The 20865-nt window shown below is 34.3% G+C and overlaps 4 protein-coding genes and 1 pseudogene across 5 annotated transcripts in view; 3 read left to right on the forward strand and 2 right to left on the reverse strand.

The window, feature by feature from the left end:
* Window positions 1-5264, forward strand: part of LOC120147556 (T-complex protein 1 subunit gamma) — a 41218-nt gene extending 35954 nt beyond the window's left edge. Inside the window, exon 14 of the mRNA XM_039160902.1 lies at window positions 5253-5264. The gene's annotated coding sequence lies outside the window, so the exon portion shown is untranslated. The remainder of the gene's footprint in view (window positions 1-5252) is intronic.
* LOC120147562 (peptidyl-prolyl cis-trans isomerase E-like) lies at window positions 243-19116 on the reverse strand. 2 transcript variants are annotated; one of them, XM_039160909.1, is made up of 4 exons: window positions 19105-19116; window positions 15702-15713; window positions 1299-1607; window positions 243-496 (listed from the first exon to the last, which is right to left on the reverse strand). In XM_039160909.1, exons 3-4 carry the CDS (start codon window positions 1600-1602, stop codon window positions 282-284), a joined length of 519 nt encoding a protein of 172 aa, XP_039016840.1. In that variant the 5' UTR covers window positions 1603-1607; window positions 15702-15713; window positions 19105-19116; the 3' UTR covers window positions 243-281. The 2 variants fall into 2 exon arrangements, with proteins under 2 accessions (XP_039016840.1, XP_039016839.1); XM_039160908.1 differs by lacking the exons at window positions 15702-15713; window positions 19105-19116 and having other exon boundaries at window positions 1299-1708.
* On the forward strand, window positions 3863-7717 carry LOC120147472 (annotated as a pseudogene).
* Window positions 7992-14866, reverse strand: LOC120147559 (CCR4-NOT transcription complex subunit 11-like). The gene is made up of 12 exons (XM_039160906.1): window positions 14627-14866; window positions 13430-13540; window positions 12720-12806; window positions 12159-12212; window positions 11660-11805; window positions 11411-11558; window positions 11196-11333; window positions 9331-9402; window positions 9177-9250; window positions 8935-9076; window positions 8405-8483; window positions 7992-8272 (listed from the first exon to the last, which is right to left on the reverse strand). The coding sequence occupies exons 1-12, from the start codon at window positions 14786-14788 to the stop codon at window positions 8175-8177; spliced, it is 1311 nt and encodes a 436-aa protein (XP_039016837.1). The 5' UTR covers window positions 14789-14866; the 3' UTR covers window positions 7992-8174.
* LOC120147558 lies at window positions 17540-20764 on the forward strand. The gene is made up of 6 exons (XM_039160905.1): window positions 17540-17984; window positions 18134-18357; window positions 18452-18628; window positions 18733-18888; window positions 19212-19488; window positions 20021-20764. The coding sequence occupies exons 1-6, from the start codon at window positions 17582-17584 to the stop codon at window positions 20251-20253; spliced, it is 1470 nt and encodes a 489-aa protein (XP_039016836.1). The 5' UTR covers window positions 17540-17581; the 3' UTR covers window positions 20254-20764.
* Window positions 20765-20865: the final 101 nt, after the last annotated feature.

Here is a 20865-nt window from a genome sequence, read left to right on the forward strand (position 1 = left end):
ACTCTTGTTAAGTAGTAAATGAATGGAGAGGTTTTAATCCTGTCATAAGCATTAGAGATAAAGAAAACCCTGAAACTCTATTTGTCGCAAGTACAACCAAAAGTTGTTTTAAAATCCATAGATATTACAAGATGCAGTTAGTCATCCGATTTGGGAGTCGAGAAGATACCTCGTAGCAGGGGCCAGCCAAGGCATGCCATAAGTTGCAAAAGGTTGGTTAACATGAAAGACAACCTTAGTGGTTTTTCAGTATTGATTGCTCAATTTAACAGCACTCTAAACTAGTTACTCTGATTCAAAACTTCGGCTTCGGCTCTCGCCATTGGATCATCCTTCATCTCTGTTTCGTCCTCTTTCTCTCCTTGTCGTTCCTCTGCCAGTTTCTTCCTATGCAATTCCTCCGCGGCTCGCATAGCAGCCTGGTTCTCTACCTGAATGCGCTGCATTTCTTCTTCTTGTTGTTGCCGCTCAAACCATGTGTCAGCATCAGCCCAAACTGCATTTTGTACAAAAGGAGGGGTTTAACTTAAAAGCAAATGACCAAGAACAGCAAGCAAACATTTCCAAAAATACAATAAAGGATTGACCCCGTTGCATCGTAGCCAAAACAATGTCAATTCAGTATGAATCTGACAGAAAGATGCTCAATTTTTGTTCCAAGTTTTCCCATAGATTTGGAGGACCGTTCCACTATACCCACGGATAGATCAAGAGAGGTCAGTCACCCCTTGAAAATTTTGAATTATCGTATATTTTAAATATTTTCTATTGATAATATATTTTCATGTCCTAGAATTTTATAAGTGTGTTGGTCCTGTAGAATTAAATCCTGAATGAATATTTTCCCAACAAAGGTGCCAAACAAAGTATGAAAAACGAAAAGTCCGATAACATAACCTGAGTATTTCAAAAAAACATATTAGAGTCTTAAGGAACCTGAAGGTATCAAACCAACGAGGAACTTCACCCTCAAAGCAAATTTCTGATCTTTTAAGACCCAGAATATATTCAAGTAAACCCAACATTCCTTACAGGAATTCTTTTTTGAGGTAATGCGGCCACAAATTCAAATTCAAATTGCTGCATATTCAAGGTTCAAAAGACATTCACATTGCAAATCAACCCAATAAATTCTTCAGTTAAACACTAAGTTTCCAAAACATAATACTAACCGTTTCAATCCAGAGGTAAAGCTTGAAGCTGAACCCAATAACCACATAGACATAACTTCTCAAACACATACAAAGATAAGTAAGTGGAGATAAAAGAACGAAAAGTTAAGGAATCAAAGGACATACTAGGTTGAGCGGCCCAGCCCTGCTCACCACCCTTGATCCGCTCAGGGAGGGCGTAATTGACCGTAAGAACGCGGCCATAGAGCTCAGCCCCATCCATGTTGTCCATGGCAGCTGCGGCATCCTCTTTCTCCAAGAAGGTAACGAATCCAAAGGAACGGTGCTTCTGAGTGGCCTGATCTAATGGTGTCTTGACGTCCTTTATGTCTCCGAAAGGGATGAAAGCCGCATGGAGGATTGCTTCATTCACTTCCTCTGCTAGCCCTCCCACGTACAACGTGTTCTTCTGCACTGCTTGCTGTGCCATTGTTTCTATTTCTTCCTTCTTCCTCGATTATTTTTTTGCTTTCGTGTTCTCCACAAAGTGAAAGGGAGATGGAATACGGAGAAATAGTCTTCTGGAAGAGAAAGGGATCACTAAAAACAATATAAAAGGTAATTTCTTTAAGGGTTTGTATTTTAGGGTAATTCGCAATTGTAATTGTAATGGTTAGGGTTTGTATTTTAGGTTTAAGTGCAGCAATTAAACGGTGGCGTTCCTTTAAATAATATAAAAGGTAATTTCTTTAAGGGTAAAGTCAACAAATAGTCACCTAAGTTTTAAGATGTTATTAATTTAATCACTAAAAATAATTTTTACAATTGAATCACTGAATTTACAAGGTGCTATCAATTCAGCCATTATCATTAGAAAAAAAATCTTTCAGTCGCTATTGGTAAATCTCTTAGTGTATCCCACACAATAGTACATGCTTTCGTCTAATTAATTATAAAATAAAAAAATTAAATTTTAACTTTATTTAAACTAAATATAATGATTCGTTCGTTGCATGCTTGAAACTAAATGGTTTTAGGTAAATTATTAATGGCAACCGTTTTATTTTGTTTTTTTCCCTTAATTAACTTCTTAACTAATTTTAGTTTCTTTTTTACTATAAAATACGCTAATCGATTCCCCGTAAGTTTAAAAAAAAAAATTAATTCGGCATTCAGCAGAAAACGCGAATCGGCGAGTAAACTCGCCGTTCGGGACCCCACCTTTTTTGTCATTTGGGGAAAATTCCAGATAAGGTTGTGGACAACAAATTATTACTGTATTGGCCTACCGCCGTTTTTAGTTTCCTTGAAAGCGCCTTCAACCCCAAAAACCAAAGCTTGATGGAGGTAAAATTTGGTAAGATATTCTTTTATTTTTATATATTCGATTTATTTTTGAAAACCTTTCGGTACTTAATTTAATTTGTGTATTATATTTAGGGATGGGCATGGGTCCGGTTTCGGCCAACCCGACCCGACCCAAAAATTGTATATCATTCACCCGACCTGACCCGACTCAAAAAATATATACTTTTCACTTGATCTAAACCCGATCCGATCATACCCCAAATAATAATAAAATATTATTTTTATTCAATAAAAACAGTGATTTAATTGAAAAAAATAATATATAGAGAGGTAATAATTACTAAATATATAAGACGAGTCAGGTCGAGTATTTTTCATCCTAAACCTGAATCTGATTTGACCCAAACATCACCTTTAAAAAATCGATCCGACCAAACCTGAACCCGAATTGTTTTAAAAACCCGACCTAATTGGTTTGGTCGGGTCGGAACTCATCGAGTTCGGGTCCCATGCCCATCCTTAATTATATTATATACATGTGGGAGGATAATGAATACTTATTCTCACCTATAGTTATTTGTTATTGTTTTTTGAATGCTTCACGGTGCTTATAATAATATTAAGATATATTTTTTTATAAGAACATAAATTTATTCAAATTTATAATATATAAAGATTTATAACATTATTGATGTTATTTAATGAGTAATGATGTATAAAATTAATTTATTATTTATAACATATCTTTATTTTTATAAGGAAAAAAGGAGAAACATCATTTTCCAACACACCACATACTTGATCAATAATAAATCTTCATTATTAACTCTAATTAATTATCTAATTTTTCATAGGGAGTACACAATAATAATACTAAAGAAAACGAAATCAAAATAATTTTTTTATGTTTTTAGTACCATTTTGTAATTCTGCCTCTTCCACGTCTTGCAATCATTTCATCATTATTCCTTGTCCTTTGAGATCACTAAATAATTCATTACGTACAAAGCATAACGTAAGTAATTATGTCTCGTCAACTTTTATATAATATCTTATTTTTCTAGAAAATTAAGAACAATTATTCATATGAATTATTTATTATTTATTATTCAAATTTATTTCATTTTTAATAATAAAATTTAAATATTTTTAATTAATAATCTATCTTTGTCCCCTATAATTTTAAAAGCTCATCACTTTAAAATTTTATAAATCCATCTATTGACATAAATTTTCACGTTCGTCCCTCGTTTAAAAAGTATATCACTATTGCATAATACATGCAGACTATTCCTATAGCTCGAAATGTTGGAGTTCTTTTATAATAAATTATATAAAATTTGTTTGTGGGTAAGTACCAGGTTCATATGCACCAAACCATTACCATATAAAAATAGTACATGCAATTGGCAATTGAGTAATTTAATTTCTTGACCTTATACATGAAATTTTTGCTGACGACAAGTCTTTCGATCTTCTTCTGTCAGGTAATGTAACTTGGCAGATCATCTCTCCGCAAACAACATACTCAACCAACGATCCAATTGAACTCAGAATTCAATGAAGAAATCTGCTATTTCTCTTCTTCTTTTTATTAATGCAAGTTATGTTAGATTTGTGAGAAAGGGTTGACTTGCTTTGCTGATTCTGGTTTTCTCATTTGTGTTAAAAAAATTACTAATTAGTTTTTGATTGGAGTGCATATAGATAAGAAAATCAAAAGCTATTATTTATAATAATCATAGTGTTGCTGATGTCGAGACTGATGACACTGAAAGCGAAGTTGGGGAGAGTGTTTACAGTAGACCTCTTTTGATTAAGAGAGTGAACGTCACATCCCAGATTGCTATCGTTGGCGCCAATGTTTGCTCCGTCGAGAGCCTCGATTACGACTAAACAACCCCTGCCCCTTGCATTTCTTCATTTAAATTTCTAATGATTTGATGAAGAATGGAACTGTAATCATGTTACAAATGTCCTAGACTCATAGTCGTATAGAGCATTAGTTTTCTTGGCAACTAAGGCATTGCCTCATATATCTGGTGTGTATAACAGGATTCCAGAGAATGAATTAGTCAATGAGGATTGGCGGTAGAGGACGAAGATTCAAGTATTTCAGTATGTTCTGATAAAGTGGGCATTTGCACTTATTGTAGGCATAAGCACTGGCCTAGTTGGCATCTTTAACAATATAGCAGTTGAGAATATTGCTGGGTTCAAGCTGCTTCTTACCACAGAGCTCATGCTGAAGCACCGGTAAGCCAGCTATTCTATCGACTGCAACATTTTAAGGCATGCTCCTGGGCTTGTTGCCTTAGCCGAATTTGTCGAGGGTGCAAAACGCACTCCAGGCGTAGATCCTTATTTTTGTGTGTCTTATACTTTTAAGTGGATTTACATTACAGTTTCATGATTCAGTGCAGATATTACAAGGCTTTTATTGCATATGCTGGCTGCAATTTAGGTCTTGCGGCGTTAGCTGCGGCACTTTGTGCTTTTATTGCTCCGTCAGCGGCAGGTTCTGGTATTCCTGAAGTGAAAGCATACCTCAATGGTGTGGATGCTTATTCAATAATGGCTCCAAGTACTCTTCTTGTAAAGGTGAATGGCCTTCTTAGTGTTAACCAATATTTAAGAAGGCTATTTGGCCTGATATCTATATGTGCTCCTGATACCGGTTTACCCTATTTGCATCTCTTTCCATAACAAAATATAGTATGGGAAAGCCAGGGCATACCGCTTCTATGTATTGTCTGATGACTGAAACTGTTTTTCCGGTTGCGAACATACATTTAATTTTCTTATTTTATATCTGGCAGATTTTTGGTTCAGTTTTTGGTGTAGCTGCTGGTTTTGTTGTTGGAAAAGAAGGGCCTATGGTTCACACAGGTTCTTGCATAGCTTCTTTAATTGGGGAAGGAGGTTCCCGTAAATATGGTTTGACATGGAGATGGCTTAGATATTTCAAAAACGATGGCGACAGGAGAGACTTGATAACTTGTGGAGCTGCTGCCGGTGTGGCTGCTGCTTTTCGTGCTCCGGTCGGTGGTGTCCTCTTTTCTCTTGAAGAGGCAGCTTCATGGTACCCGCCCCACCTCCCCACACCCCTTTTATTTGTCGACAAAACGGGTTTTGGTGTTACAGTCCCCACCTTTTCTTTCTTTTCCCTTTTTCCTTGTTTTGGCTTGCAGGCTCTAATCTCTATTAAATGCTGGCAGATTTTGCATGGCTTGTCAGATAATCCATCGCATTTACTAGAAAAATTCTTCTCCATGCTATTGAGGCCGTAAACTTTCTTGTTTTATTTGCTCAATGGAAAGTCTTGAAACACCTCATTCTACTAAATGAGGTGAAAAAGCATGATAGTGTGATCATTTTGCAGATTGTTTGGTAGTCTGGCATGGGACAGTATGTGCATCTGCAAAACCGCAAAGTGTTTTAATTATAACGATGATCAAAATGGTGCTTGAATTTTTTTCCGTTGCTTGTCGACAGGTGGAGTGCTCTTCTTTGGAGAACCTTTTTCACAACGGCAGTTGTTGCTATAGTTTTGAGAGGTTTCATAGAATTCTGCTCTACTGAAAATTGTGGGTTGTTTGGGCAAGGAGGACTGATTATGTATGATATTAGTGCAGCCAAAGTTGTATATAGTGCTCCGGATATACTGGCTGTGATACTTCTAGGGGTTATTGGAGGCCTCCTTGGAAGCCTATATAACTATCTAGTGGATAAGGTTCTTCGCACCTACAGCATCATTAATGAGTATGTAACACATTCAATCATGGATCCTGGAATTTTCGTTTATGTAGGTGAGAGATTTTGTTATCGTTATTAACATGACAGCCTGTGTCGATGATCTTGTGAATTATCTCTGATAAAACTTCTGCAGATGGCGGTTTTTATCCTTGTTTTCATCTGATGAGAAATCCTACAGCTTAGTGGTTCCCCTGTTTCTGCAGAAAAGGAGCGATTGTCAAGATCGTACTTGTTATTATGATCTCCCTGTTGACATCGATATGTTCTTACGGCTTGCCGTGGTTAGCTACATGCGTCCCCTGCCCTGACAATGCATCCACAAGTTGCCGCAACACTGATGTATCTGGCAACTACAAGAGCTTCCAATGCCCAACTGGTCATTACAATGTCCTGGCCTCTCTGTTTCTAAACACAAACGATGATGCTATTCGCAACCTATTGAGTACCAATACCGAAAAAGAATTCCATATTTCTTCTCTTTTCATCTTCTTTGGTGTTGTTTACTTCCTTGGCATAATCACTTATGGCATAGCTATCCCCTCCGGGCTCTTCACCCGTCATATTGGCCGGATCTTGCTATGGTCGTCTTGTTGGTAGGCTGTTTGAGCCGGTATCTAAACTTGATGTTGGTCTCTTTTCCCTCCTTGGTGCTGCTTCTTTTCTTGGTGGCACTATGAGAATGACAGTTTCCCTATGTGTTATACTGCTTGAGCTCACTAATGATCTATTAGTGCTTCCACTAGTCATGTTGGTTCTCCTTATCTCAAAAACCATGGGTGACATGTTCAACAAGGGCGTCTACGACCAAATAGTAAAAATAAAAGTATTGCTTTACATGGGGGCCAGTCCAGAACATTACATGAAACATTTAGTCGCTCAGGATGTTGTTACCGGTCCTTTGATCACCTTCTCTAGTGTTGAGAAGGTTCGAAACATAGTACATGCTTTGAGAAGCACAAGGCACAATGGATTCCCTGTGATTGATGAATCACCTTTTTCAGATGCTCCGGAGTTGTGTGGGCTTGTTCTAAGGTCTCATCTGCTTGTTTTGCTAAAGGGGAAGTTTTTTTAAGGGATAGGGTACTAGCTCGAAACGAGACTTTACGTAATATTGCTGAATTAGACTTTGCCAAGGGAGGGTAAGGAAAGGGACTCAAACTAGAGGATCTAGACATTAAGGAGGAAGAAACGGAAATGTATGTTGATCTCCATCCTATCACGAATACATCACCGTACGTGGTTGTTGAGACCATGTCAGTCGTGAAAGCGGCAGTTCTCTTCCGTGAACTTGGTCTTCAGCACATGTGTTGTACCAAAGAGTCGGGGGTAAGTCCCTCTTGCTCAATCGTTGTTATATTTGTGTGAGAGCGTGATATTTTATACAGACAATTTTATATTAACTATTCAATTGTAACGCAGGGGCCTCCAGTAGTCGGGATTTTGACACGACATGACTTCCTGCTAGAGCATATTCTAGGACTGTACCCCCACATCAGATACCGGAAGTGATTATTCTGATGAGTTTATATTGGTGGATTAATGTTACGAAGTTAATGTTTGGCCTACTTGCTGGAAAAGAAACCCACATTTTGATGAACATAAACAGTTTGGTTTATTTATTTTCCCTATAGTTTCCGTTAATGCAAAGTTGTTTGTGGTAGCAATTGAACTTGATTCCAAGGAAATCTATTTTTTTTTGTTATCTTTTTCCTAAAGAAGAAACGATCGAGATCATGAGAGAATTACAATTCATTTTGTAGTTCTAGTTCATAATGACATCAGATGTGCTTAAAGAAATTAAGAAAGCTAAATTAATAGTCATAATAATAATAATAATATATAATAATAGTAAAGCAAAAGGTTGTTTAAATAGGGCACGGTTTAAGTGTCCTTAACAATTGTCATTGCCACCTTACATTATTCCCTCCGAAAACACCACAATGTTATCTACAACTCTTAAGATTGGTTATTGTCATGGAGAGTTCAAAACCAATAATTCTATTCTAAAGTTTTCAAAAGCCTAAACAAACCTGCCGCTTCTCGAATCCTTGAAAACTCAATGCAGAAGGCTTGAACTTCGATAAACAGATCCTTAACTGCAATTACCAAAAATAAGTGCAAATAGACATAGATTAATATGTCCGCCAACATTTTGGGATTCATTCTTACTCGGACATAGTTGGTAATTAAAATAAACATTATAGATTCAGATGAAACTCTCTTCTTACCATCAATTATTCTGTTTCTGATTAAACTCTGTAAGAAAACACATACAAGTCGCACGAGTCTGTTCTGCATGTACTTATCCTGAAATTGGGAAACATGGTAACAAGGTAATGCACAAAACCTTTTGTTCAAAAAGAGACCGACAAATGAAATTGCACCCAAGTTATAACTTTCTGACTAAAACAGCATTGACAAATTCAAATGCAAACAAATCAGACAGATACAGACTTTGGACAATGAATTGCATTCCAAATTTTGAGAAAGACCATGTCTGTTTACATCACAGGAGCCGCTTTTTCTTCAGCTCAAAAAAACTTATGGTTTCATTAAGTAATAATACATGTGTCCATTTCATGGTCACCAATCTTATCAATTCCACAAGACCATAACCCAACACAAGTGCAGGACAAAAATGCCAAGATGATTTTTTCATCTTCAATCAAAAAGCATGTCATGCATATCAAAACACCAGTTGGGGAAAAGAACAATAAAAACAAACACCACAAGAAAATAAAATATATACGGGAGGTACCTTTATGTTCTCGCAGGATGCTATGCAATTAGTTATGTAGATACGAACAAATTCCTTAGGAAGTTCAACTGCAGTTGTGAGCCTGTTCACAACTTCCATGGAGTGTAGACTCATGTCCATGTTAACAAGAACTGTAAAATACCTGGATGCTCATTTGCAGAAAAAGAAACTTTACATGTTAGAAAGAGAATGTTGATTGTGGTACATTGAACACAAACTTGACATGTTCACCAAATACATACTCGGAGATTTCAGGAGAATTAATTAACCTCGTCAGAACATCAACAGCAATAAGCGGATTGTTTTCCACCAATTCCTGAAATTAAGCAGGTTGAATTTTAAAACAGCATTACACTATGGTTACAAGCCAAACAGTAAAATTCTTAAATAACATACAGGTAACTTCCTTGGAGTCAATCCACAGTGGTAGACAAGCTTGGGGTCATTAGTCAGCTCCAATACGACTTGCTGAACAGTAAAAGGAATATATTAGTCTGTTTCCAACTACAAATCGTAAGTTCTCCAAATAAAAATGCAACTAGGGTTCAACAATTAGCAAGATGTATTTATACAACGGCATTTCCCCATAAATAAGACAAACCGTGTTAAACAAGCTGCCACTCTACCAAATAATCATATTTTTGACACAAGTCTACATCCAAAGACTAACTCAATTGTCTTTGTTTACTATTTAAAATTACTTCATAGAATACCAACTCTATTGTTCAAAATGATTCAATAAACCAACAATAGAACCCAAACAAGACCAAATCACCCACACTAACATAAACCAGCTATTGAATGTAAATCATTATCAATCACCATCTTCAACAGTTAGATATGGAGTCTTAACAGATTTACATGAGATGGGCTTAATTGCAAGGAAGTAAAATTCTTCACAATAACATAAGAAAAATGAAACGTAATGTTTTTAATTCAAATATAGGAGATGTACAGAATGGATTGATGTACTGAATTATCAGCATTTACTAAAGATACAAATCTCAAAGAGGCAGATCCAACTATCAAGCTCAAACTGTAGTGCTCAACCAGATTGTTTTCAGTAACAGGATGGTTTAGTATATCGTTGTAAATAATTAAACCATATTAGGATCTATTGTCTTGGCCTATATATCCAATGTTGCATAAAACATTTATAATGATTCAATTACAGATCATCTTATCAATCTGGTTTAAACAATGCAGATTGGTAATGAAATAGAACACACTGATACATGTGCAATCAAGTAGTTTTGACGTGGTTTCATTCAACTTTTTTCTAAGAATCAGAGAACCTGTAGAATTTTGTTTCTTGTTAACCAATCTGAATCAGCTTTTCTTTATATTTTGGCTCAGGCCCACATAAAATCATAAGCTCTGAAGAACATAAAGGTGCTGCAATTGTGGTAAGGATGTTAATTACCTATGATAGTGCAAGGTTAGACCAAATCAGTCAATTAACTATGATTTAATTTGAAAATTAATAAAAAAAGTTTGGCCATTAATGTTCAGTCATACTCTTTCTCACTTCTCTCAACTTTTCATTTGTTCCCCCTGCCACCAATGACAACCATGCCAATCCAATTTGTATCAAGCTTAATATCACCACTCACAGCAACTAAAATCAGACATTTATATAAGGACCACAACGCAAATAGAATGTTGCATGGTTGTAAATAGCAATTAGTTTTGCCTCTGTTTAATTTTTAACTTTTTGTATTACAATAATTATGGCATGCAAATGGAATCGGCACGTTCTAGCCACATAATTATGTGCCCAATTAGCCACCAAAAGATGCAATATATTCTGCCACTAAACTGTCTTAGTGGGACCAAATTTGCAAGATGATGGCTTTAACTGAAATGAATCAAAGGTTAATTCCTACAACGAACATCTTACTAAGGTTTAAGAGTTAGGTTGGGCTCTTGTTCTTATAATGATCTTGATCAGACCAACAATCCCAACATTTGTTGCCCTAATGCTATATAAGTTCAGAGGTATTAAGGCTGTTAAGCTTTGGCAACGAATTCTTTGAATATTAGCTCATTAGAACACAACTTAAGCATTTTTAGAATGTAGCTTTTATTGTGATACCAAATGTATCATGGACATTTGAATTTACTGATATTTATCAACAGCAGTCCCAATGAACTAATCACTCCATGCAAAGAAAAGAAGGCGCATCGCATCCTAGATCAAAATAATGATTATTAGACATGATTATTAGATGTGTAAATATTGTGTTGTAAGGGTATGAAACCTCTTGTTGGTTAGGTGCAAGTGCTCCCTTCAAAGCTTTTGCAATTAAGTCTCTCACTGCTGCTCCTCTGCTAGTATCAGCACACATCCCTTGATCCCATTGAAGCTCATGATTGTTATCAGGGTTGAGCCACACTAACTGAAAAGTTGTTGATGGTAAAAAGGGGGAACTCAATTAACCAATTAAAAAACAGCCCATGAAAAATATGTTTTTACCTCCTCATCCACTGGGAACCTAGGTGGAACAGGCCTGATCCAACGAGGACATAACCCCTCCAAAGACAAATTCGCTATCAATCCACTTATGGCTTCATCTCTGTCCCCAGATACAAGTTTAGATTTGGCTCCAGGTTGTAAATCCAATCTAATGAGAAAAATAATACATTAAACGATAATGAATCATCATATACAGAACAAGAATATTTTTAAACAAAAAAGCAACATAAAAAATCCCAAGACACATACTCAGCTGAATTTGCATCATAACCACAAGGAACATCAGGATCTGCCAACAGATTTTTAACTGCAATGTTCTGTAATAGGCAACTGTATGGTTCTGGATGGACTCTCTCGAAATATTGTTTCTGTAACTGCTCTCTTTGTGGGAAATTCTAATATAAAACAGATAAAAAAGAGGGTCTATCAGGTGAGAGGAAAAACTGAAACTCTTAAAGGTAGAGAGTTATTTTATTATTATTTTAAATAATGAAAAAGGGAGGAAAAGGAAGGCAAGTGGAAATGGATAGAAAATCGTTTTCCAACAAATGCAATTGAAGTTACCCTTCCCCACCCCCTAGTCAACAAGAAAATAAGAAAATATCAATCAGGGTTCATTAATCTAAAACATAATTACATAGAGGAAGTCTACATCCAAATGGTACAAGAATTAAAACTTAACCTCAACAGGAACTCAAATTTGTTTTTTTTTTTCATCGGAAAGGTTGTAATTACAAGACAAACTTACTTGGGATGAAGGATCAAAGTTCTTGATGTAATCTGATGCAGACTGTTTAAGAAACTGTAAGACAAAATTTGACAAGAATGTAATTTCTTTTAAGTATGGGAATTACAAAATAACTATAATCAGCAAGACATTAAAAAAATCCATCCAACTCAACAGAAACCCACAGGGACCAACAATCACAGTAAACTCCTAATCAAATCAAACAAATATTCATCCAAAGGACTGTACACACTAACACCTTACAACAAATGCATTAATTTATTAGAACTAATATTATGACATGTTTGGCATACCCATGCCTCACAAACTGTCAAAATGAAGAAAAATAAATAGCAAAGACAGGAAGTCCAAAGTGACTTTCCCTTTGATTAATTTCATTCTCCCCTTTTATGCACTTAAATATATATAGAAAGGTTTTTGCAAGTGGATCCCTAAAAAAGTTAAAATCCCCTATTCTTAGTTGTTGATCAAAACTTTTCACACATGAATATGAGTCCATGAGAATGCAACTAATTTCCCAGCTTCTTACAAATGGAAAACTGGGGGGGGGGAGAAGAAAACCTCTTTACTACTGTTGGAGTTGCTAGAGTTGAGCAATTGGAGAATAAATGCCCTCTCATATTTTTCAGCCCCATCATCAAATGCAGCCTGTAATATCCACAAGACAGACACAAAAAATAAAACAAAATTATATTACAAAAACAAAAATAGCACTACATGATTGCCGAAGTCATATAAGCATTAGGTGAAAATAAAATGTGATCAAACTGAGAGAAGACAGTAAAATATCATTGGCAATGACAAGATGAAACGAGTAATTTTGTACATCCTTCTTTCTTTTAGTTCTCACAAGGTTGGAAACAACACAATGTGAGAATGACCGGCTTAAATTATTAGAACAATACAGGTGACAAGTTAAGGATTTTTTAGAAGAAAATTAATTTATTCTTCCACGTTAGCAAAGAAGGAAACTTCTTTGGCTATCAAATATGCACTACTATGATAGAATAGCTGCACCCAAAGGCCCAAAGTTTCAATCCTTCTAAAGAAAGCACAATCAAATTGAAAAGTTAGCATTGAAAAAACTAGCTCTAAATCAGACTAGCATGTTTGCCTCCATATACACATAGAAGCATATGGATTTTGTAACCTAAATAAGCTATATATAAGGACATACATGGTAAACTCAGCACATGAAAACATATAAAGAGAAAAACATTTGCTGAGTATGCTTACATGAAACATGACAAGGAAAAAGAAAACTGGCTTACGTTTACAAGAAAGGAAATAAATGGATTTGCAGCAGACTTCTGAGAGGAATAGCTTCGATGAAGAATAGCAAATGCAACCAATCGTTCTGTAGAAGAGATCATCACTTTGTCCTGAGATAATTCAAGCTTAGTCAGTAATCAATCCGAACATATTTTTAGGACATGTCCACTTTTTGAAGAGCTATAATAATTCTTGATCAAATATGACAAATCTAACCTAGGATACAGCCATGCATTGTGGAAGAACCACATGCTATAATGGGAGCGTGTACCTCCAACAGGAGGTAACACAAGATGATAATACTCCAATATTTATCCTTAAAAAAGACAACCTAGCTTACCAAAAACAATAAACGGTTTGATAAAACAGAAGGACAACTGATGGAAGACTTCTGGAGTTCCATCTGCATTCACTTTTTCAAAAAGTTACCACTAGGTGCCAAAAGCCAGCACTTAAATTAGACAGGAAGATTCCAAGGTGTTTCTAATGGTAAGAAAAATACTCCCACAAACTAGAGTAATGAAAGGGTTACTAACAAGAATTTGGCACCCATGAATCCCTCCTAAATTATTTTCTCTAATTGAAATCACTTCTAAAAGACAAGGTTCACTAACAAATTAGACGAATGCTGAATCCTCCAAATCTTAGGAAGGAAAAAGGATATGATTGAATGACCACAATTATTGAACCAATTAGCCGGAGTAAAATCCATTTGCCAAATAAGCAAAACAAACTCGACTATATTGAGCCATGGATCTAAACATGTTATAAAGATTGTCAGGGCAAAGAGCATTCTAACACAGATCTAAATTAGTTATAAGGATTACCATGGACAATAAGCATTCTATCTGATAACCATATGACTTGACTCCCGCTTCATTAATCCAATTTTCAAGTTCAGATTCTCTAGTACCGTAATCTAACACTATATTACTAAATTCCAACCCAAAACCAATACAACTATGCATACAAAACTTACAATAGTGCGGCAGCTTTTCCATTTTAAATGACAATTAAAACTTAAAAACAACAGTTTCTCAACATCTAGAGCAAAACTCACAGATGATCCCTAAAAGTCGTAATAAAGCGTACGAGGGAAGTTAAACTCAAATATGAAAACCCTAAAACCCTAGAGAGAGAGAGAGAAAAATGAAAACGTTAGGGGGAAAATTGAAAACGAGGAGGAGAAGCCTAACCTGCAATAAAAGAGAAAGAGAATAGCAGACATTGAAATGACGGAGCTTGGAATTGCTGAAGAATTCAGTGACTGTTTCTTCGATTGATTTTTGCTCAGATGACGATTTCAACAAGTTCACTATCTTACACTGTTCTTCCAAATTCAGCATCTTCTTACTCATTCTTTTTTTTTCCTGAAATTTTCTAGCGGTATTTAGCAAAAGAGTAATGAACCCTTCGCTTGCCTTCCTATTTATGAGAATCCAAAGAGTTTAGATATGCTGCTATTTATAATTTTATATTTAATTAGTTATGAATATAAACCCTTAAAATAATAACGGACGACTAATACGACTCCGTTGGCTTTTTTGGGCCTTTATAGGCCCATATAACTGTCTCCACGTTTTGGGCTAAGTATCCGGTACTGGCTGCTTCATATGATATTATTTTATTGGATAAAGTACAATGGTTCTTTAATTATAGCACGTTGTTTTATTGAATAATCTGACTATTAAAAAATATAAATTGATCTTTCAATTGTAGGGCGTTGTTTTTTTTAGTCTTATGACTATTAAAAGTTACAAAATTTTCACTTGACTATTCATATGCTCTAAACTCTTCATTTTTTGTTAAAAATTTGACGATCGTCTGAGTTGGGCGTTAACTTACTAACTGATATATGATAAAATAATATTTTCATGATGTCTATTGGTACCATTATTACTTTCAAGTATTAACTTGACTGCATAATGTTCCAAGCACTTGCTTGATGACATGTTATAAACATATAATCGATCCACAAAATACATATCAAATAGTTTGATGATTCTATTTTAATCATATCCAATGAGCATGTTAACGTCCAACATTGACGGCTGCCAACTTTTTAACATAAAATGATGAGTTTGAAACATATGAATAATCGCACGAATATTTTGTAAAACAACTCCTCATAATTAGAGGATTGCATGGGATTAAACAAACCAACATCCTATAGCCCAGACTATTTATGTGCTTTATCCTATTTTATTTAAATTAATTATTTTATATTCACAACAATATTATGATTTAATATAAGAGTAATTTCGATTTTACTTCTTTATTTTTCTTTCTTTTCTAAAATAATACTTCTTCTAAAATAACGCAATATTCTAATATAAAAATAATTCACTGTTTAAAAATTCAACATGGATTTAATAAAAAAAAATATCAACATGGATTAATGGTTTTCATATAAATTATTTACCACTATATTTATATTATTTTTTTATAAAATGTTTTTAACATATATTTTAAAATTTTAATTAATTAATTTTTAAAATATTACTACTTTTAAGAATATTATTAATTTATATAAAAAATTATACTCTTATTTTTAAAGTTCTTGATTCATTTTAGTGTCACTTAAGTGTACACCAGCTCAAAATACATAAAAACCAAAGTATTAAATAGAAAATAAAAAATTATAAAGTTATAATAATAATTTAACTTTTTGTACTAATAAATATCTATCATTGGAAATAATTATTTTTAAGATTTTTAAGAATAAAATAATTTATATTAAATTTAAATTTTATTAGTTCGTTATATGTAAATCTGATACACTTGAATATTTGTTTATCTTGACATTATATTTTATTTTAGCATGTTGTTTAAATTCAACTAATATTTTATATAGTTTATTAAAATCATTTAATTTTGGTTTTAAATTTATTTAATTAAAATTAAATACTTTTAAGCATTATATATTAATATTATATTTATTGATTATCAATTGGATTAATGAACTGAACAATAATTTTTTAAATAAATTTTATAATTTGAATATACGATAATTTAACCTTTTAAAATTTAAATAAATTTAGTCGTTTTTTTTCTTTTCTTTAAACCATAAAAGTCATCAATTCACATCACTTTTCTTTTTTATTTTGCTTCAAAGGCGGTGAAATCAACGTTAATGTTAGTTGTCGATCGTTTATATTCATTATTTCTTATTTACTTTTTTATTATTTTAGTTTCTAATAATCATGTTTTTATAACGCCTTTTCTACTACTTTTACAATACGTTTTTGATGTTTAATTAATTTTTGTTTTATTTTTTAGGGTTTAATTTGATATCGTATCGACTAATTAAGATGAAACTTATTTTTTATCCTATTAATATTCTCTGTTTTGGACACTTATATTGGACTTAGATACATGGTTTGCATTTGTCTATAGTTTTCTTGCGATTCTCGATTTCGATTTATATTTTTCAGTGATTTTTTAATAATTTAATCATTTGTTGTCAGTCAAATTTATTCGTATTTATTTTTTGTTTGAGTTATTTCAATGAGTTTTAATTTTTTCGTTGTTTGGTCATGTATGACTTTATAAATAACTAGTTTATTATAAGATATTTTAATTGTATTTAATTTAAAAATTTTATTATATGCTATTTTTAATAAAATTTACGACTCTATTCGTATAAAAATTGGACGATTAAATTAATATTAAATTAACTAATGATATTAAACTCAATCTAATTATTTTAAATACATTGGATTTTGAAAAATAAAAATAGGACATAGTAAGCAATTTTTTTCTAAAATGGGATCGGAATTGAATCGTTACGAGTGGAAAACAGTGTTCCAGTTCCAGCATTTTCACATTTCTGTTTATTTATTTCAGAATAATTAAACGCTGAATAATTTAAATATTGAATAATTCAAAAACTCTATATAAATTAGTTATGAATATAATATGATGTTTGATAATATATCTAAATCATTTAAAATATACTTTAATGTTGAATCATTTAATATTATTTTACTAAATCAATTATCATTAATCATTCAGAAATATAAAACAAATACTCTTAATGATTAGCCAAACAAACAGCCCGTATTCGTAACCCAAACCCCCCAAAATTTCCAATTTCCAGGCCTTATCATTTTCACAGCAAGTTTCCATTTTTAATCCCCCATTACTACCGAATGACCTCATCAAGTTTCAACAACAACAGTATCTCAATCTTGGTCTCAGATGAGGAATCCGATGAACTCGGCCGAAAGCGAGTCCGAGCCTGGAGGAAACGCAAGAAACATGGTCATCAGCGACCCAGGAACGAGTTGAACCAGCGTCTCATCCGTTTGTTCGTCAAATACTGGATGTTCCTCATATTCCTTCCTGCCGCGGTGCTGATCATTTTCGAGGTAACTAGCATTGGTAGAAAACCCGGATTGGTCGCCAACGCGGAAGTTAATGAAGTGAAAAAACCCAATTTGATGGGTAACTCAGAACTTACTAAACTGAAGGAACCGACTCAAGGGAACAAATCCGGCCGCAATTTGAACCGGCTCGATCCAATCACTCATGTTGTCGGCGGTGTTAGAGAACGTAAGTAGTGTATCACATGAATCTCTCTTTTCACAATCTTTGGTGAAATAGAAGCTAGGTAATTTTTATAATTATGGGACAAAACTGTTGTCAAATAGGAAATTTTTAGAAATACATGAATAAATGACAATGTTTGTTGTATCTACTAGCTTGCTTGAAGCTCTTACCAGCTGAGGAACTTGAGCATCTGGATATTCCTGACGATGAAGAATCTACTAGTTCTATTCCTGTCAAAAAATTGGTGTATATCTCAGACGATGAAACGTCTTATGGTGGGGGGAACTCTACCTTCTCTTGGCAGCGTACAAATGGCAGTCGATTTAATTTATTCACTGGAAACCAAACCTTTGATGAGAGAGAGAGAGGTTTTAAGGTTTTGAACCTTAATAAAAGGCAATGATGAATTTTTATTGTTACATTTTTCCGGTATTGTGGATTATGCTTATGCGTGGAATTTGTTTGTCTAGGTGAGTGAAACTGTTGTTCTACATTGCGGGTTTTTTAGTCCAAATGGTGGTTTTGAAATATCGGATAGAGACAAGAGCTATATGCAAACTTGCAAAATTGTGGTTTCTACTTGTGCTTTTGGAGGTGGAGATGATCTTTATCAGCCTATAGGAATGTCACAGACATCTCTTAAAAAGGTGAGCATATATGATGCTAAAGCTTACTTATTGCTTAGATGTTTTTAACATTTTTATTTTGTTTTCCCCCTTATTTATTGTAATTCAGCATTTTGTTGTTTCAGGTTTGCTATGTTGCATTTTGGGATGAAATTACGCTTGCAGCGCAGGAATCACAGGGCAATAAGATCGGTGAGGATGGACTGATTGGAAAATGGCGTATTGTGATTGTACGTAATCTGCCTTTTGTAGACCAGAGGTTGAATGGTAAAATTCCTAAGGTATGGCGGTTACATTGTATAGATGAACCTGCCAAATAGTAGATAATATTCAATTTTTGATTTCTGAACATTGTCTTTCTTGTTTCTACTGCTTGCTAAGTTGCTATCAACTTTTTCTGCATTTTTTTGACTTGTTTAAACTCTTCTTCATGTTCTCCAACAGTGGCTTTTCTTGTATTTGCATTTCTTTGATCACGTAATATGTTGATTAATGACATTTTCTTCCTTCATAGCTTTCTTTGCTTTGATGCTTATGCATCTGTCTCTCAAATATATGCTAATAGTTTTTATGTAGAATGATTTAATGTGTTTGTGGCTAACAGATGTTGCAGCATCGACTCTTTCCTCATGCAAAGTACTCTATTTGGGTGGACTCGAAATCCCAATTCAGGAGGGATCCTCTAGGTGTAGTGGAAGCTCTTCTTTGGCGTGGGAATTCAGTTCTTGCAATTTCGGAGCATGGAGCTCGTAGTAGTGTCTATGACGAGGCAAAGGCTGTCGTCCGAAAACACAAAGCTACACCAGAAGAAGTTGAGGTTCAAATGACTCAGTATCATGAGGATGGACTTCCCAAGGACAAGAGATTTAATGGAAAGAAAGGTATTCGTCTGTCTTCTCTTTTGTGGTTATTAAGGAAGTAAGCTTTACTATATTAAAGGCCAATCGGAATGATGATCCACCATAAGTAGTACATTTTTCATCATTCCTTGCCCAATATCTGGTTCACTTTGGCTGAATTAAGCTGCTCCTGGTTTTGAGGATGCAAATATGTTATGCAAGACCCAGAAGGCAGTGAAAAGCAGTTTGTTGTTATCTGTTTAAAAGCTTTTATTGCCTTGACCTATTAACCCTGCTTATGATCAGTGTTGTATAAATTTGGGTCTAGCATTCTTGTCTAGCTGAGGTTGGTGGCATTTAATGTCAACCATTTCCATATATAAGACCTCTAAAATATCGGAAGCCAGTAATTGAAAAGAATCCACTAAACCATTTGATTTGATTCTTAAGCAGTGGGGGGAAAATGCTGAAAGAAGGGGGGCAAATTGCTTTGGCTGGTTGAGATAACTGGAATTTACCTGTTAACTTAGTTTTGGTGCAAAATTTTGATTTTCTCTTTGGTCTTTTTGCGTAGCTCTAAATGAAGCCTCTGTCATTGTGAGGAAGAATACACCTTTGACAAATATGTTCATGTGCCACTGGTTTAATGAGGTGGTTCGTTTCACTTCAAGGGATCAATTAAGCTTTCCATATGTTCTTTGGCGGTTGAAAGTACTAAAGAACATCAATATGTTCCCGGTCTGCACACGCAAAGATCTTGTTAACAGCATGGGCCATATACGCAAGGCTAAGCCTTTAACAAATTAATCTTATTGTTTCAGTACCACTTCAACTTCTTGATTATCACTTAACAGATGCTGGGGGAAAATGGGGATTATTTCAACTTTTGATTGCTTTATTATCTCCTTGTATGTTTTGTAGGTGGCATCGGGCAACTGAGCCTACCTCCTTATCTATTTCTCTTTCGAGTCTTCAATTTGTTTATTATTTTATGACGAAAAGATTCATTATTCTTTTGGTTAGAAGAAATTGTTATACCTGAAATTTTGTATCTTTGTATGTAGAGATCTGATTGTAAGACTTTTTCTTACCTTCATTTACTCTAGCGTTGATTGTGTTGTAGTTTCTTGATCACAAATAGATTTTTTTGTCTCTCAACTGATCATATTCACAAGTTATTCTCCACACCTGCTTACTTGAATTCTACTATCTAGCACCATTGCCTATCTATATAGATAAATATCATGTAGAGCGGCCGCCAAAGATATAGGGTTCATTTTAGAACAAAACTTGATCTCTTCAGTGCATCATAAGGTAATAACTGAAAATGAAACATCATTTTATCAGAATCACTTTGTAAGGAAAACTTATTTGTTAATACACTATGATACATTTGCATAGTTTACACCTAGAAAGAGA

Source organism: Hibiscus syriacus, unplaced genomic scaffold, assembly GCF_006381635.1.
Source record: "Hibiscus syriacus cultivar Baekdansim isolate YM2019G1 unplaced genomic scaffold, ASM638163v2 tig00110940_pilon, whole genome shotgun sequence".
Taxonomy (NCBI): domain Eukaryota; kingdom Viridiplantae; phylum Streptophyta; class Magnoliopsida; order Malvales; family Malvaceae; genus Hibiscus; species Hibiscus syriacus.